Source organism: Arachis duranensis, chromosome 1 (genome assembly GCF_000817695.3).
Source record: "Arachis duranensis cultivar V14167 chromosome 1, aradu.V14167.gnm2.J7QH, whole genome shotgun sequence".
Lineage (NCBI taxonomy): Eukaryota > Viridiplantae > Streptophyta > Magnoliopsida > Fabales > Fabaceae > Arachis > Arachis duranensis.
Window position 1 is genome coordinate 98749388 of NC_029772.3, and position 18512 is coordinate 98767899.

An 18512-nucleotide genomic window follows, 5' to 3' on the forward strand; every position below is an offset into this window, starting at 1 on the left:
TTTTAAACCCTAACTCCGAATTGGCACAGCACATCTTCGTCTTCTTCTCTTCTTCGTCTTCTTCTTCTTCCTCTTCTTATTCTTCTTCTTCTTCTTCTTCTTCTTCCCTGTTCATTCTCGTACCCATTGCTTTGCTGGTTGGAGGATGGTTGGACGTGCAGATGAAGGAGAGGGAAGTTCTTTGCGATCATGCACAAGGAGGCCAAGTCAGAGTAGAGGCACGCGAGTACCAGAGCGGTGTGGGTGTGGGAAACGTCCTGTGCTTCAATGGTCTGGAACGGAAATCCACCCAAATAAGCCCTTCTTTGGATGCCCGAATTACAACGTGAGTGTTTCATGAAGATTTGTTGCTGACTAATTTGATGGTAACAGTTAAATTTCATGTTCACAGAGTAGTGGAAGAAAATGGTGTGGCTTCTTTCGATGGGCAGACATTGGAGAAGATGATAAAGGAAATTTGGAAGACACTGCTGCATACAACAATGAAGAAGTGAGCGTTAGTCTTGCTTTGAGGATTGGCAATTTGGAGGCTGAGTTAAGGACCCAGAAATATATGATACAAATGTTAGGATTGTTGTTTTTTTCTATGTTAGTTGTTGTTTTAGGTGTGATGTTAAAAATGTAAGAACTTGTTTCACCTGTGATGAGAAAAGTGTAAGAACTGTGTTTGGAAGCATCTGTTAATGAATGTATGGGAAATGTTTAATTTATTGGTGTGTTATTTGTAGATAGATTTTACAAAAATAGAAACCAAACTGAATGAACATAAGATGTAAATTGATAATAGTAGCTTTGTAGATTATAAACAAGACATTGTCAATGTAACATAGTTGCAGTTGTCCACATAAGGATAAACAGACTGAAACAGCTACCTTCAAGCATAAACTCTGTTAAATTATCTACTACCAGAAAATCAAAATAAACCATACAGTCTACATAAGAGCCATTCCTTAAGAGAGGTAACAGAAAATCCAAAATATCAACTAATGCCCAAATCCCATATATATTGTTAAAGCAGCTGCTACAACATCCCAATCAAGGGTTTTTCTTCCTTGGTGCCTTGAACTGAGGTGTTGGAACCATCTTCATGAACCTTTCCAACCTTGAAGCTGTGGCTGCAGTTGCTCCTTGCATGGGATCGACAGAAGAAGTTACTGGTTGTGGTGTGGTCTTCCGTTTAGTTGGTAACTTAGGTGGCCTTGTTGCTGGTGGTGGTGGTGCCTGCTTGAAGTGTAATAAGTTAAATGAGTTACTGTGAAAAGGGGAGTTAAATATAGGATTATGAACAACAAATCATTTGGGACATTTTATACCTCATCTTGTGTTCCACCATAGATTGGTTGGGATAATTCAACCTCTTCAGCTTGCGGTCCAGACACTGGGGGTGGAATGTCAGCTGCCGATGTTGCCGGATTGGTACTGTTGGTTGCTTCAGGTGCAGGTGTACTCCCAGTAGCAGTAGCTTTGTCCTTTGAAGCTGCCACAGCTGCTGCTACAGCCGCAAGAGCAGCAGCAAGCTCATCAACTCTCTTCTGTTTGCATTCCCTCTTGGTGTGGCCCTTTACACCACAATATGTGCATGTGAATGGCTTGAGCTGTCTCTTTAGGGTAACAGTCTGCTTAGCTTTCTTGTTTACACTAGGACCCTCATCAGCGTCCTTTCTTCTTTTGGTTGTGAGCTTTCCTGGTTTCCGTTTAGGTGTTAGGAGCCTGGGGCTTACTATATGCTGATTTTTCCCACATGGATTGACCCGGAAGAGGATTGATATAATGTTCGTAGGTCTTCGTGTATGAATCCATTGTGACCAAGGGGTGGCAGAAATCCTCTGGTCTCTTGTTCACCCGTGCAAGAACAGCACAGGCGTGGACACAGGGAATGCCTACAGCACACCAAACAGAACATGTTAGTTAACAGTTCAGGTAAAAATTACACTAAAATGAATCTAATGATAATGCAAATGAAGATAAATAGAAAGAAACAGAATTAGATGTAAATGTAACAAAAATTACCTATTAACATCCAGAATTGGCAGGTGCAGAGTCTTTTGCCTAGATCGACAACCATGTTTGTTGGTTGTCCATGGACCTCAAACTTCTCATAGGCTTCATCCCCAGTCCATATAGGTACCCAGTTCTTTGACTCTTTCCTTACCTTTTCTAACCGGCTTTGAATAACTGGAGGAAGTTTTCCGATGTGATTGTTCAACTTTATCTTGTTCTTTGCAATGGACCTCATTAGCTTCCAATATAAACTGGCTAACCTTCTGCATATCAGAAATGAAACACCACCCGTTAGCCTTATAGTCTCCCAAGTCTTCGTGGAGTAACTCCAAAAACCATTTCCAGTTCTCCTTATTTTCAATGTTGACTATAGCCCAAGCAACCACATAAATGTGGTGATTTGCATCTTGTGCGACAGCTGATAATATCTGTCCACCAATTTGTGTCTTCAGAAATGCATCGTCGAGTCCAATTAATGGTCGACATCCTACTTTAAACTCGTTCTTCCAACCACTCAGGCAGATATACATATTGTCAAACATAACTTGTCCATCAGGTAGTGGAGTAACCCCAATCCTTACAATGGATCCCGGATTAGTTTTCAGCAGCGTTTCAGCATAATCCCTTAACAAGGCATACTGTGCCTTTTCATCCCCGTAGACAATATTTCTTGCATCAGCCAAGGCTCGGGCTAATGAATTCCTATGCAGTATGAGATCACACTTAGACCTGAAGTATGTTGCAGCCTCACATTGCTTGAAGTTGGGGTACTTTCTAACCTTCTTGACCAACTTACTTGCCAGCCAAGCTCTGTTTGCAGCCCTATTAGAATTCTCTCTCGGACATGTATGATCGTCATAAAAGGTCTTGATTTGCCAGCAAGTGTCCTCGTGATCCCTTGAGGCATAAACAACCCAGCAGCACTCTTCCACCTGGCACACTGCCCTACACCTCACATTGTCATTCTTTACAAACTTAATCCTTCTACCCTCTTGAATGGTAAACTCTCGCACAGCATCCCTGAATTCTTGTTTAGTGTTAAACTTCATTCCCACTTGCAGTTACAACTCACCAAATCTCTCTCCCTCCTGGAAGATTGAAAATTCATCCGATTCTCCATCAGATTCCAATTCATCTTCAAAATTAGGAGGAGTCTTCATCTCCTCCGAGTGCCAAGAGTTGGCACCATCAGACTCTGCACCCGGGTCAAGAGCATCATACATAAATCCCCCTCCTGGACTTCCTAAAAAACCAAGGTCCACCTCTACATCAGATAAGTCTGCCACAATTGCATCATCATCTTGCATAATAGTGTCTTTATACAACTTTTCCTTTTCCTTGGCCATGGCTGAGGCCTTCTGAACCTTCTTGACCTCTTTCCTAATTGGTTGTTTAAGCAATTCATCATCACTACTAGAGCTGGCCTCCTGGACAGGGACATAAGAGTCATCCTCTGAACTCCCTTCATCACTGCTGGATCTGTTTCCAGTTAAATCCACATGAAAAGTTTGCTTCCCTTTGTTAGCACTCCACTGTCCCCTTGCCTGAGATCTTGGGATTCTTTTAGGTGGGTTAAATTTGGGCTTGGTTTTGGAAGTAATCTTGGGCTTGGGCTTTGGTTGAGTCTTCTTGGGCTTCTGGTTCTGTTTGGGTTTTGGATTCTGATTGATAGTTGGGGTTGTATTGGGCTTAGTAGTGGGTTTTGGGTTGGATATATGATGGAGTTTGGGATTCTCATGATCAGCCATGGACTTGGTGTCATCATGCATAGGTTTTCTGATGGAAGTGTTAGTAGGAACTGGGATTGCAGTTGGACTGTTTGGAATGGGGATTGGGGTAGGAGGTTCTGGGTCAGGATCAGCTTTATCATGTGGCTTTTCATTTAAGGTTTCTTCAGGGGTGTTCTTCTTGTTTAACTCACCACCAGGCTCCTCTTGTTGAATATAATCCAGACATAGCACATCTTCTTTCCCCTCCAACAGTTCGGGTGTCGAAACTCCATGTTCGAAATAAACATCTACTAGGCCATCATTCATCTGTGCATGGAAGCACATCTCCCTTAATTCATCATCAGTGGTCAGAGCTCTCAATCCAACCTCCAAGCTCCTCTCCGGAACCAGCCACCAACACTCAATTACCTTGTCATATCCCAACTCCTTGAAATAGTTCCTGATGAAGAAGACATCAAGTCTATCCTCATCTAAATCACCTAAGCAAGCTTTATTGTCAGGTGAGTAAACCAACTTTCCATCAGCATTCTTCTTAAACGTTCTACCATGATGGAACATTATATCCAGCAACTTCTCCATCTGTATCGAAAAAAAAAATATACAACATTTTTACTAAAATATAGAATCCACAATCAACAACAGATCATATGCCAAAATCCCTAACTAACAACTACTTCAGTCACCATGCCATTATAGAAATTTCATATTTTCGGTTTGAAAACAGAGCATTCCGATTACCCCTACCCGCACCACCCAATGCAAAAATCCTATCCACTAAAATAGCATCCATGGTTTCCCATCAATCTACACCAAATTCCCAAGTAAAATCCATAATGTACGATACCTTACCACTACGTAGAACAGAAAAATACTATGTAATATTCTGCATGCCTACCTCTGTCACAGGAGATTCCAGGCAGAATCTTTGCTCCTTCCTTCATCGATCTTCAGCCAACGATGAAGAGGTTCCACTGAACTCCAGATTGTTTCACTTCGAAAAGTCACGCCAGGAGTCTAGAATGCCAGGGTTTGATGGTTTCAGTTCGCAGGAGATGAAGAAGACGAAGTGATCTTTGAATATTGGGGGAGGGGGTTTGAAAGTTTTGTAGATGCTGAGTTAAAACGGTGTCGTCTATTAGTGGGTTTAGCGCCAAAACCCAATACGATGTCGTTTTCGTTCATCCAGCGTGGCACTCATTCGCCACGTCACTCCCGGCGGTAAGGAATCTGGCCGGAAAATATGCGGGGGACCAATTTGATGCATTTTTTTCAATCTGGAGGACTAAATTTGTGCAATTGGGAACTCAGGGACTAAATCGGTGCATTTTGTAAATCTCAGGGACCACTTTGGTGTTTAACTCCACCAAATGATATTCTCACACGTTCAATTTATTGAAATTTAAGTCTAAAATATTGAAAAAGAATACTTCTAGTTGTTTCCTAAAAAAAATAAAGTATTAATTTAGGACAAAATGTGTGCATAAAGTAAACTTAGAACAAAATGCGAATCTTTTGAATTTTAAAACAGTATACATAACAAGGTTTTGCAGATTCCTAACTCCCAAATTGCACTTTTGCATTTCCATTTACCTCATTCCACAGCAAAAAAGCGGTTATTTACTCACAGACTCGTCCAATGCAAAATTAGTATTATACAGAGTTGTCAGATAATCAGATTAATATGTTTGATTCAGAGTATCATTCTTCTTTCTTTAATTTTATTTATTTATATCTTCATTCTTATTTTCTATCTTACTGAAGTTGTTAATATTTTGACATCAGAATGGAATTTGTGAGGGAAAGGCATTGATTCTGTCTGTAGGGTGAATATGATAGCCCACAGGAAGAAACAAACCCTTCAATCATAGAGCACTGCCACTCACTCTCAGATTCAAAGTATTTATGTCCTTTCAAAGTATTGATTCTGTTTGTAGGGCTATAAATAATGCAAATGCACTTTATAGCCTTTTCGAGGATTAACTGCAAAAGAAGACACGTCCCTTTGGACTTTTAGGAGGCCAGTGTTTTACACTTGTTTTTCAAATTATTTTTTATTTTTATTTTATCCACCTGAGAAAAATGGCCATAATTTCTGAAATATATATTCCCAACCAACACAAAGCCAAAAAGCTATTGCTAGCATATTAAACTATCAGTTGTGGAATAGAATCTTAAATTTTCATCCACCAAATACTCTTCAAAAATCAACCGAATTTATTATTTTTATCAATACTTTTAACTATCAATCTAATTCTTAGTCTAACAATTCAATAATATATTTGTAGTCCACAATTTTAAACATTATTAGTTAACTATTGGTTAAAAATAATAAATTCTTCTAGTCCTCTATCATTCCTCATATTATATAGTACAGCTTAATCCTTATCTTATCTTCTGTTCGTCTTTGAGGGAATCAAACATCAATTGGGCTCATAGGCACAGAATATTGAAAGCTTCTGAAGCACTCGTTGTTATACACTACAAAAGACTGAAGACTGCAAAGCAATATGCATGCTTATCGCTTTCAAAGACCAACATCTCCTACGACTCTCAAATCCAATCACTATGATACTCTGCTTACAAAATATTATTCTCACATTTCTTCCGCAGAATCGTCACATGTTAAACATCATAACAAAAGAATCTACATGGTGATATGTTTCACACTAGTAACACTTAAGTACCATAGTTCTAGGTTGATTTATTGATGACCATAAGGTTGGCAAAATAAAAACTCATGCTACAGACTATGTTTCAAGCGACATAAATATGTACACCATCTGCATATCTAATTTTCCATCAGGGCATAATATGACAAAAACATGAGAATCAGCATTAAGTAAGATCTCCCTTCATAGTTTTTGTTCCAAGACGGGTCTGTGAAAAGTTAGGTGTTTGAACTTCTAGCTCTTTTCAAAATCAGGCTGATTGGTGACAGATCTCACCCACGACCACTTATGATCTTTTGTATTGACTGGGTTCTTTGCACTCGCTATATCATCCAATGGAATATATGCATAGTTTCCATTAATAAGACCAGCTACAAATCCAGTATACCCTGCCATAATACCATGAATTGCAGAGTGCGCTAGAAGTGTGCAGTACAAATTATCAGTGGCATTTGCAGCAACAGCACGAATCATGTATGTAGGATCTATGTACTTCACCGTAAATAACTCACCCGGGTGCTCCCTCGCCCACCACTTGTTTAGCTCTGATTTCAGCCACACACCAACATCCAAGAACACTGGATTGCCAGATTCATCCTTTTCTTGCTTCTGTGAATCGGTTCTGGGTATTATATCCTGGCCAGCACCCTCAGCAACGACAAGCACCGCATGCCCGTTTGCCTTCAATCGCTTGTCGAGAAATTCGAAAAGTCCTCCTTTTCCTTCCAAGAAAAAGTCTATCTCAGGAATTAGGCAGCAATCGACATCACGGCTGCTAAGTGTTGCATATAAAGCTATGTGCCCTGTACTTCGACCCATCAGCTTTACCAGGCCTATCCCGTTAACCGCACTCACAGCCTCTACATGAGCAGCACTTATTGCTTGCTGAGCCATTTCAACTGCTGTTTGGAATCCGAAAGATCTGTCAATTATTCCCACATCATTATCCACGGTCTTAGGAATTCCAACAACTGCAACATTCAGTTTGCGACGTCTAATTTCATCAAATATCTTCACAGCTCCTCGCATAGTCCCATCGCCACCTATAATGTACACCTGTTGATGTGCACAGTGAATTAGTTCTTCAGAAATACTGGATGCCTTGTTATGTATGCTATAGCCACCTTATGTGAGAAGAAAAAATTAATTCAAGAGGGCTTGCTATCTAAATTCTAAATTACCTGAATCCTACTAAACTTTTTGTTGCAATCTTCGGAAGAATGGTTAAAGCCAAAACACGAGTTAACAACAAGCAAATCAAGTCTAGAAATGATTACATTGAAAATCTCCAATCTCACACATAGAAAGTCAGGGAAATTCAATCTCATTGATTTCAAGTGCATTCAGTTCAGAAATATCCATGATATATTAGATTAGTTTAAAATCAGTTTAACAATCACAATGTGAGTTTAATAGTTAGAGCCATTTCTTATGAACCAGCCTTGAACAAGCCACTTATTTCACATAATTTTGTTGATTAACTTTCCTAGGATCATTTCAAGGCATGTAAATCAAGCACAATGACATCTTACAATTTACAAATTTCGGTTTCATGATGAAGGGGAAAATACAGGGCTAATCAACAACAAAAATGCATAAAATTAACTAGTCATCTTGATCATATATAAACCTAACAAGGTCAAACTGCATTGAGCATTCACTCATTGACTGTATTGAGAAGCTTTGACCAAGGAAAACATGATAAAGATTTCACAAAGCGAAGTTAGTTTGGTGACCTGGTTGAAGCGAAGGTTTTCGATAGCGTCAACGATCTTATTGAGATCGAAACCGCCTCTAGAAGTTTCGAGGACGGTGCCACCTCTCTTGTGCCAGTCATCAACCAGCTTGGGGTTCAGCTCCACCGGCTCCCGCCAGTAGAACCCCCTGTAACCGGCGGTGATCCCGAAGATCTGGCGCACCCCGTAGAGGTCCCAGAGGCCCACAACGAGCTCCCTGATGACGGTGTTGAGGCCAGGGCACAGCCCCCCGCACGTGACAATAGCGGCGCGCACCTCGGAGGGGTGGAAGAAGACTTGGTTGCGGGGGCCGGCGCGGTGGTAGGCAGAGAGAGGGAAGGGAGTGGCGAAGGTTCCGGAGAGGTCGTAGGTGATCTGGCGCAGAACGACGTCGGATTGGGATACGTAAAAACCTTGATCGGTGTGGAAGTAGGGGTCGTGATCCAAGGGGTTCTGGTGAGTTTGGATTGTTGAGACGTAGTGAGTGAGATGGGGAAGTTCTTTGAGGTTGATGGGATTGAAGAGTTTGCTTGTGTCCACGCCGGAATTGCTGTTCGATATAGCCATGGCTTCCTATCACGTAGCTAACGGTACGAAATGAAAAGAAAAGAAGAGAAATGAGAAGAAAATTATAAAGGCCTGGAACTCACTGAGTCACTGCTTTTGACGTGTTGCAATTAGCGTACTTGCTAACCTCTGAGGCTCTTACACGCATGCATGAATACACCTACACACCGACTACATTTTTCTAAAATTCTTCTTCCTTTACTTTTGTTTTTTAATGAATAACATTGTATATACTTCTGACATTATGATAATGTAACAATAACAATAGTAATAGTAACAGAACAACATTATAACATCATCAATAATAACGACAACATCAACCAAAGAGCAACAAAGCAAATCAATGACAATAATAAAGACTAGTTACTTCTTATAGTCCTACATACTAATTAAGTAATTAGAAAGTTTGATTTAGATAATTTTCTTGCTCTTTATTTTCTGGAAGAGGAACTTTGACCGAATGAAAGAAATTCCTTTCTTGTTTGTAAAGAACTTGTTTTAAGTCTTAAAAGGTAAATTTTAAACATTATATAAAAAGAAACCACACATGAAGTATAATTGGAGTAGTAGAATGACAATGAAAAGTATCTTCATTCACATAAGTGAGTTGAGGACATTGGTACTAAGCTTGTGCATTTCCGGTGATCAACCATATCTCATACTACTATTATTAATTTAGCCAAATTAATTCGATTATAGTTTAATTTTAGGGAGTACTTTTGTATTCATCCACTCAGATATTTAGCCAAAATAATTTAATTATAGTTTAATTTTAGAGAGTACCTTTATATTCATCTACTAAGATATTTAATATACATCATTCACATGCTCATGAGCATAAATCTTATTATGACTATTATTATTTTATTTAATATTAATCCAGTAATAAAGATATGTAAATGACACAATTTAAAAATAAAAAATTCAATTAGTTTTTTAATTCAAATGCTTAGCATAAAAATTAGTTGAAAAAAAATATATTAACAAAATAGCTTTTTTTTAATATTCAAAGTTTAAACTTTTGTTTTTAAATTAAAATAAAACAAACTGATCACACGTAATTTTAATTATTTTTCTGTACAGTCTCAACAATTTTTTAAAATTTAATCCATTCATGTTTATATCCCTTTTGAATATTTAAAATTTTATTAACTGATCACACAATTTTAACTATCTTTTTATGCAATCTTAACAGCTTTTCGAAATATAATCTTAACAATTTTTCGAAATTCAGTCCATTCATATCTATATCTGTATCTATAAATACATACCATCACTCTCTATGTATTATCTATTATTTCTTCAAAGGAAGTGAGTGAAAGCAGCATAACAGAAAAATGTTGCTCCAAAAGAATTCAGTTTTTCTGTTATTAGCTTTAATTCTCTTTTTCCTTTTACAAGTTCTTACTGCTTCTGCTGCTTTTGAACTTAAAAAGGTTAGCATGCCTTTATGTCACTTTTACTCATTCACTCTTTTTCTCTTATGATTTTGTTTTGTTACAATAATGTGTTATATTTATTTATTAGTTTTTTTTTTCTTTTTTATTGATGAAAAACAAAAGTCATACATAGTATACTTGGGATCACATGATCACGGTGAAGTAGCTACAGATGCTGATTTTGATAGAGTCGCCCAAGCTCATCATGATTTTCTTGGATCCTATTTGGGAAGGTACTTAATATTTACTAATCAATACTTAATACTATTTGAATGTATTAATACTGAATATTACGTGTAAAAATTTGACTTGTATTCATTGCTATGCAGTTATGAGAAAGCACAAGAAGCAATGATTTATTCTTACACAAGGCATATTAATGGCTTTGCTGCAATGCTTCGAGATGAAGAGGCTGCTGAAATTGCAAGTAAGATCTTAATAAAGTAGTTGATGGTAAATAGAAAAAGATTTAAATTCTAATCTTATCAAAATTACTGTGATATTTTATGTAGAACATCCAAAGGTTGTGTCGGTGTTCTTGAACAAAGGAAGGAAGTTACACACTACACGTACGTGGGAGTTTATGTTAATGGAGAAGCAAAGTGGGGTGATTAGCCCTGCTTCAGTGTTTAGCAAAGCTAGATTTGGTGAACATACCATAATTGGGAACCTTGACACCGGTAAATTTTACATCTTTCTGCCATAATTCTCTTTTATTTCCTTGTAGCACATCAATTTCAAAAGTGACTAATAAAAGTCTCGTATAATCTATTATCTGTCCTTGTTCCATGGCAATCTCGCTGTTTTTAAAAATAATAGAGACAAAAAAAATGTGCAATCACAATCCATTCTGTGAAAAGTATGATCTGTCTTGTTATGCAGCCGTGTAAATCACATTGTCGTGGACCCTTCAAATATTTGTGACATACAAATCATCCATTACCCCATCATGTTTCTTCTTTCGAATTCAATAAACCGTATTAACTAGCAAGTACTATACTGTTACATATAATAATGTTTTTTTCCCAGTAGTTTATGCGATGTGATTTCTTTCATTATTGTACGTGCTTTTCATGAAAATTTGATTAAAATTTACGTGTAGGTGTATGGCCAGAATCTCCTAGCTTTAGAGATGAGGGCATAGGTCCCATTCCTTCAAGATGGAAGGGATCCTGTGACGGTGGTAGTCCTGACTTTCATTGCAACAAGTGAGATTTTAACTTCTTTCTTTCTCGCTTTTTATTGATACTGTTTAATGTTTATTCACTCTCTCATTTTATTCTCTCCGTAAAGAACAGTACTAGAAATCTTAAAAAAGTTATGCAAACACGCAAAACAGTGACAGAAATTTAACCATATCCTGATTACAGGAAGCTGATAGGAGCAAGGTACTTCAACAAAGGATATGCTGCAATTGCAGGGCCAAGTGTACTGAAGAACGGTACTCTTAACACGGTGCGAGATTATGAAGGTCATGGATCACACACACTATCAACATTAGGTGGAAACTTTGTCCCCGGCGCTAACGTCTTCGGCTTTGGCAATGGAACCGCGGAAGGCGGCTCTCCTAAAGCTCGAGTGGCTTCTTACAAGGTTTGTTGGCCGCAAATTGACGACGGTGAGTGCTTTGATGCTGATATCATGGCGGCTTTCGACATGGCTATACATGATGGTGTGGATATTCTTTCCCTCTCTCTTGGATCGGATCCCGCTGACTACTTTGAAGATGGTCTGGCCATTGCCGCATTCCATGCTTTCAGCAAGGGAATCACCGTCGTGTGCTCTGCTGGTAACTCGGGACCAAAAAAGGGATCTATCTCCAACGTTGCGCCTTGGTTATTCACCGTAGCTGCAAGTACCTTGGACAGGGAGTTTGATTCTGTTGTTGAACTCGAGAATGGAAAGAACTTCACGGTAACAAACTTTACTTTAGAAAAAAGGTTCAATCTTTTATTCCATATCAATTCTAATCCTATATATACAGGGTGCAAGCCTTGCTACTGCTATGCCGCAAAAGAAATTTTACTCACTCATCAATAGTTTAGATGCAAAATTGGCTAATGCAACTGATGGAGACGCGTAAGAATCTAATAACCTATTTGTTGAATTTAATTTTCGGAAGTCGGATGACATAATAAACCGTTTCTTGTGCTTGTGGTTGTGGTGCAGTATTCTGTGTAAGATAGGAACAATTGATCCAGAGAAGGTGAAGGGGAAAATACTGGTTTGTAGTAGAGGCGAGACGGCTAGAGTGGAGAAGAGCTTTGTGGCTATGGAGGCTGGTGCAGTTGGAATGATTCTTTGCAACGATGAGACTAGTGGTAATGAGATTATTGCTGATCCTCATTTCCTTCCAGCATCACAACTCACTTATGAAGATGGCCTGCAAGTCTTTGCATACCTCAATTCTTCCAAGAATCCCATGGGATATATTGCTCCACCGGAAACTAAGTTCCATGTGAAGCCTGCTCCATTCGTGGCAGCATTCTCTTCGAGAGGGCCCAACAAAATCACACCTGAGATCCTTAAGCCTGACATCACGGCCCCGGAGTCAACATCATTGCTGCATATTCGGAAGCAGTTAGCCCCACAGAAATGCCCTATGATAAGCGCAGGGTTCCATTTATCACAATGTCTGGAACATCTATGTCCTGCCCTCACATTGCCGGAATCGCTGGACTTCTCAAGACACTTCACCCTGAATGGAGTCCATCAGCTATCAAGTCCGCCATCATGACCACCGGTATTATATGTATTGTTTGACATATTTATTTAAATAAATAATTATCAATTGATTATTTAATTTAATTTCCTGGTGTCCTACTTTTTCAGCTAGGACAAGGGACAACAAGGGTGAGCCAATGCTTGATGGGAAGGATTTTAAAGAAGCAACACGGTATGCATATGGTTCTGGTCACGTGAGACCAAATCGCGCCATGGACCCTGGCTTGGTCTACGATACAACCATAGAAGATAACCTCAACTTCTTATGTGCCCTTGGTTACAATCAGACTCAGATCATGGCGTTCTCCGGAGCTCGTCATCATGAGTGCCCTGATGCAATGAGCATCTTGGATTTCAACTACCCTACAATAACGGTTCCGATGCTGTACGGTTCAGTTTCAGTTAATGTGACACGCAGGCTGACGAATGTGGGTTCGCCAGGGACTTACTTTGCAAGGCTCCACACTCCTTCGGGGCTTTCCATTTCCGTGACTCCCAAAGTGTTGAAGTTTGAGAGCGTGGGTGAAGAGAAGAGTTTTAAGGTCGCAATGGAGGTTACTAAGCCAGGTCCCTCTATAGGCGATGCGGTCCTGACTTGGTCCGATGGAAAGCATTATGTCAGGACTCCAATCACCGTTGGTGGAATCAAGGGTAGGGATATTAGATTTTAGTTATGCAAATAGGTTATTAGGATGACATTTCTGTTTCATTTCTGTCTCTATTTCCATTCTTTCTTTTTTATATTAGTTTAGTTGTCACCTTTCAGCAATTATCCGTAGGTTGGAAAACAAATGGAAATTGAATAGAATAGAATCGTGACTGTTTTTATTTATTAATTATTACTACCCTCTTCGTCTATTATACATTGCATGATGAAGTACATTTGACTCCAGAAAGCACATTAAGTATGCATTGAGTTAAGTTTATATATTTTATATTATGATATATATTTTATATTAATAGTTAATTTTAATATAAAATATAACATGCAGATGCACATTTATACAATAAAAGATAGAAATGAGAATAAAGTGAGAATCTCTTCAGCTTAAAAACAATATTTGTCAGACTCACTAGCTACTACTAACGAGTGAGGCACTGAGGCCGTGAGGCGTGTGCTGTGAACTGTGTAATACAAAATTCCGCATGGGGCAGCCACGCTGGCAACTTTGACAGCCATGACAAGCTCAGGCGCGCGTCACGCGTGAAATCGCGTGATCATAGTCGATTAATAACCCCGTAATTAGCATAGCATCACTGTTTTTCCCTTTCCGTTTTTGTTTGGTTTTCCCCCTCAGTCAGTTGCCGTTTGCTAATAGTGATTAGTGACGCAATACAATCCCCGCTTGAAATGAAACCCAACGTTATTAATGACCAATAATTTAAACAATAATAATAATAATAAATATTCAGTAGTAGCAGTAGTGAACTAGTGATTATGGTGGTATCTCTCTTCGTTATCCATCTAGATTAGGTAGTTATAGATGCTGTTATTTGCTTGAGCTGAAGGTAGTTGTGGTTCTCTCTCTCAGTCTCAGGCCACAAACACAAATAAATAGATAAATAAATAAGGCCATTTTCTGGTGGAACGGGTCTTATTTCTCCTTTTGCGTTTCAGACCGCATGTCTCTCTCTATCTCTCTTTCTCTCCGTGGCATGTGTTGCCTTTTGCCCTCTCTCTCCGCCAACTCAGTGTAACTGTAATTGCTTCTATTTTCCTCACATTTGTAACATCTCGGATAGAATCTGTGCCATCTCTACAGTAACGCGTGTCTCTCTCTCAATCATTGTAGTGGTTGGTTAGTTATGCAACAAAATTATTGTAAGAAACTCACTCTGTGAGGGGATTTCATGATTTGAGTGGAGATGGAGATCGTGGCCACTAGAAACATTCTGCTCTTCTTGCTCTGTGTTACTGTTGTTGCTCCAATTCTGCTCTACAGCTACCCCTCAGGTCAGTTATGTTCCTTTTCTCAACTTGCTCAATCTCCTTTTCCTAACTCCCTTTATATTTTTAATTTTTTTTTTAAATTTTCCAGCTGAGCAAGAGCTTGTTCAAGATCTTCCTGCTTTTGTAAGTTATAAATCCATGTCCATCCTTTGAAATTTGGTTTCACTCTAAGGAGATCTATCAAATTCTCGATTTTCTTTCTTGTTTCTGTATCAGGCTAACAATGCAGCGGACTCTGCCCGTTTAAATCTACTGCCCGAGGTAAAACTTTGATCCTTCCTATTCTCTCACCATACCTTGGTAGAAGTTTTTAATTTTTCTGCACAGTAATTGATGATTTATGGTTCAATAGGAAACTTCAGCCGTCCTTAAGGAACCAATTGGGGATGTACATACCAATGACTCCACCAGCATAAAGAAATTGCCTCATGGTACTGTATATTTGTATCTGCCTCTTCTCTTTTTTAATTGTTTATTGTTATTGACTTATTGATGTCCTTTCTAAATGTTTGGTTGGCTGGTCCTAGACTTGCAAATGGGTGAATCTAGGGAGCATTCATCTGGCAGGGTATTGTCAGCTACAAATGAAGGGGAAAACCCCATCAAACTAGTTATAGATGGAATCAAGCAAGGAAATCAAAGCAACTACCTGGAGAAAACGAATACAACCGGTGATAATGTTAATCCAGAAGATGCTATTGACGTTGATGATAGTGATGGGAAACTTGCATCTGAAACTACGGTAAGGTGATATATTTGCCTCTTGATATTTCTTTCTCTTAAATTTTGGTTTGCAAAAGCTTCAGTACTCACTAGGTTTCTGCTCATGCTAAGATCTTATACATGCCTGTGTATAAGGAAGTAGGTGGTCCATCATTTTACGAGACATAACATTTAGTATAATGTGTAGCAGTGTAGGCTTGTATCTCCATGACGAACACATCAGACTTGTATCCGTATCTAGTTAAGACATATTTTTATACAGGGTACGATACAATCATGTTGGTGCATAGACAATGTTGGCATGATGATTAGGTTCCCTCTTCACTTTTGGTGTTGGCTTTCAACATTTTAAGCTTATTACCTCATTTTCCAGACACAATATGTTAGAAGATTACATTAGTAGATTGTTAGAAGTTGGATCCAAATGCTCACGCTTGGTTATATTCTTTCAGACTAATAAACAAGAGCAAAAAACTCGTGAATCTTCTAGCAGAATAAAAAAGAACGCACATGTGTCACCAGAATCGAACAACCAGAATGATGGAATACCATCTGATGCTCGGGTACGGCAACTAAAAGATCAGCTCATTCAGGCTAAGGTATTTCTTTCACTTCCAGCAGTAAAGAACAATCCCCAAATCACTCGGGAGCTTCGATTACGAGTGAAGGAAGTCTTACGAACTGTTGGAGAAGCAAGCCAAGATTCTGACTTGCCTAGGAAGTAAGTGTGCTTTTAATAATTCGTTTATGCATGATTGCATGCTTTACTGACTCCTCATAGCTCCTAAGTTTGTGATTTCATCTTTAAGTTTGTTCTCAGCTGCATCTAATCACACTGAGTAGCAATGTGCTATATTTTGTTCAGTCTTAACATCTATATTTATTTTTATACTAATGCAGTGCGAATGAAAGAATGAAGGCAATGGAGCAATCATTGATGAAAGGAAGACAAATTCAAGATGATTGTGCTGGGGCTGTGAAGAAGCTTAGGGCTATGCTCCATTCAACTGAGGAACAGCTTCGTGTGCACAAGAAACAGACCGTGTTCTTAACACAATTGACGGCAAAAACATTGCCTAAAGGTCTCCATTGTCTTCCATTGCGCCTCACAACTGAATATCATAGTTTAATTCCTTCTCTACAACAATTTCCAAACCCCGAGAAGTTAGAAGACCCTCAACTATACCATTATGCAATATTCTCGGATAACATATTGGCAACAGGTGTTGTTGTGAACTCTACTGTTGCCCATGCAAAGGTAAAGAATTTTTCTTGAGAATTTTTTCAACATGTTTTTGTTTGCCGAGAACATGAAACAAAAGAAATCTGGTATGGACGTGCAGCTGCATTACTATGTTTATACTTGGACTCAGACAGACCCTTTTTTTCTCATTCTATTTGGCCCCACAGTCCTATAATGTTTTAATATCAACAGGGAGCTTTTATTTCTGATTGACATCATTCAAAGCATTGCTTCTAATGTATTTGCAGGATGCCTCAAAACATGTTTTTCATATTGTTACCGATAGGCTCAATTATGCAGCAATGAGGATGTGGTTTTTGGCGAATCCACCAGGGAAGGCAACCATTCAGGTTCAGAATATTGAAGAATTTACATGGTTGAATTCAAGTTACAGTCCGGTTCTTAAGCAGTTGTCTTCTCCTTCCATGATAGATTATTACTTTAAGACTCATCAGGCAACTTCTGATTCAAACTTAAAGTTTCGAAACCCAAAGTATTTATCTATATTGAACCACCTCCGCTTCTACTTGCCTGAGGTGTTTCCAAAGCTCAACAAAGTGCTCTTCTTGGATGATGATATAGTTGTTCAGAAGGATCTGACTGCACTGTGGTCAATTGATTTGAAGGGAAATGTAAATGGTGCTGTAGAAACTTGTGGCGAAAGTTTTCATCGCTTTGATCGCTATCTCAACTTCTCTAATCCTCTTATAGCCAAGAACTTTGACCCTCATGCCTGTGGATGGGCATATGGTATGAATGTTTTTGATTTAGTTGAGTGGAAGAGGCAAAACATCACTGAGGTGTACCACAACTGGCAGAAGCTGGTAAGTAATGCACTCAGATTCGTATGTAAAATTTCTTAGATAATTTTTCTTGTGGAATTAGTACAGTTGCAATATGCAATTTTTAGTTCTTATTTTAGTCTAAACTCTAAAACCTAGCGCGAGTCCATCCAATATGAAGTGACATGCACCTATTCTAAAATACCTGTCTTCTTTGTTTCTGATTTGAATTCGAACTGATTTTCGCTAATAAATTTAATTGACTTGCAGAATCATGATAGGCAACTATGGAAGTTAGGGACATTGCCACCTGGTCTTATAACTTTCTGGAAACGCACTTTCCCATTGAACCGAACTTGGCATGTCTTGGGTCTTGGCTACAACACCAATATCAACCAAAAATTGATTGAAGGAGCTGCTGTGGTACACTACAATGGAAACATGAAACCATGGCTTGAGATAAGTATTCCCAAGTTTCGAGGTCATTGGACAAAGTATGTTGACTATGACATTGTATATTTGCGAGAGTGCAACATCAATCCTTAGATGGGTCTCATGTACATTTAAGCATCAAAGTTTTGTTGGTATTTGGCTGTTAGCTATGGTGCAGTGAGCCTTGTAGGAGTGCAATTCCATCTGTGTAGGACTTCTGTTTTTTGGTTTTCTTTTCTAATGGTCTTTATTCTTTTTATATACATTTTCCTTCTTTGTTTATTAGTGTAATTTTGGATTGTGCCATAGAGGATTCGCATCCAAAATCAGTATCTCTGCATCTTTTGATCACATACCTGGAGAGATGTAAACTGCCAAAAAATGAAACTAGTCTTAAGTTGTTTCCTTCGGCAGTGGTTCTTCAAAATGACAAAAATCCCAGGGAAAAGAGGACTTCTCCCTTGTCTTTCCCCAAAACCAAATCAACTCTTTTGTTAAGTGGGATTATTTTGCTA

At 38.7% G+C, this 18512-nt stretch overlaps 3 protein-coding genes across 4 annotated transcripts; 2 read left to right on the forward strand and 1 right to left on the reverse strand.

Annotated features, from left to right (window-relative positions):
• Positions 1-6175: 6175 nt before the first annotated feature.
• Positions 6176-8818, reverse strand: LOC107465861 (ATP-dependent 6-phosphofructokinase 2). The gene is made up of 2 exons (XM_016084840.3): positions 8137-8818; positions 6176-7456 (listed from the first exon to the last, which is right to left on the reverse strand). Exons 1-2 carry the CDS (start codon positions 8701-8703, stop codon positions 6635-6637), a joined length of 1389 nt encoding a protein of 462 aa, XP_015940326.1. The 5' UTR covers positions 8704-8818; the 3' UTR covers positions 6176-6634.
• Positions 8819-10040: 1222 nt separating this feature from the next.
• On the forward strand, positions 10041-13537 carry LOC107467009 (subtilisin-like protease SBT5.4). Its single transcript, XM_016086014.3, is given in 10 exon segments — positions 10041-10139; positions 10266-10375; positions 10472-10569; positions 10655-10822; positions 11245-11350; positions 11513-12056; positions 12127-12221; positions 12312-12682; positions 12685-12885; positions 12975-13537. Coding segments are annotated over 10 exon segments (2355 nt in total).
• Positions 13538-14265: 728 nt separating this feature from the next.
• On the forward strand, positions 14266-18512 carry LOC107465849 (probable galacturonosyltransferase 4). Of its 2 annotated transcripts, XM_016084828.3 has the most exons (10): positions 14266-14566; positions 14660-14820; positions 14906-14940; positions 15034-15078; positions 15170-15248; positions 15345-15559; positions 15993-16261; positions 16441-16798; positions 17032-17607; positions 17836-18512. In XM_016084828.3, the coding sequence occupies exons 2-10, from the start codon at positions 14733-14735 to the stop codon at positions 18109-18111; spliced, it is 1941 nt and encodes a 646-aa protein (XP_015940314.1). In that variant the 5' UTR covers positions 14266-14566; positions 14660-14732; the 3' UTR covers positions 18112-18512. The 2 variants fall into 2 exon arrangements, with proteins under 2 accessions (XP_015940314.1, XP_015940308.1); XM_016084822.3 differs by having other exon boundaries at positions 14266-14820.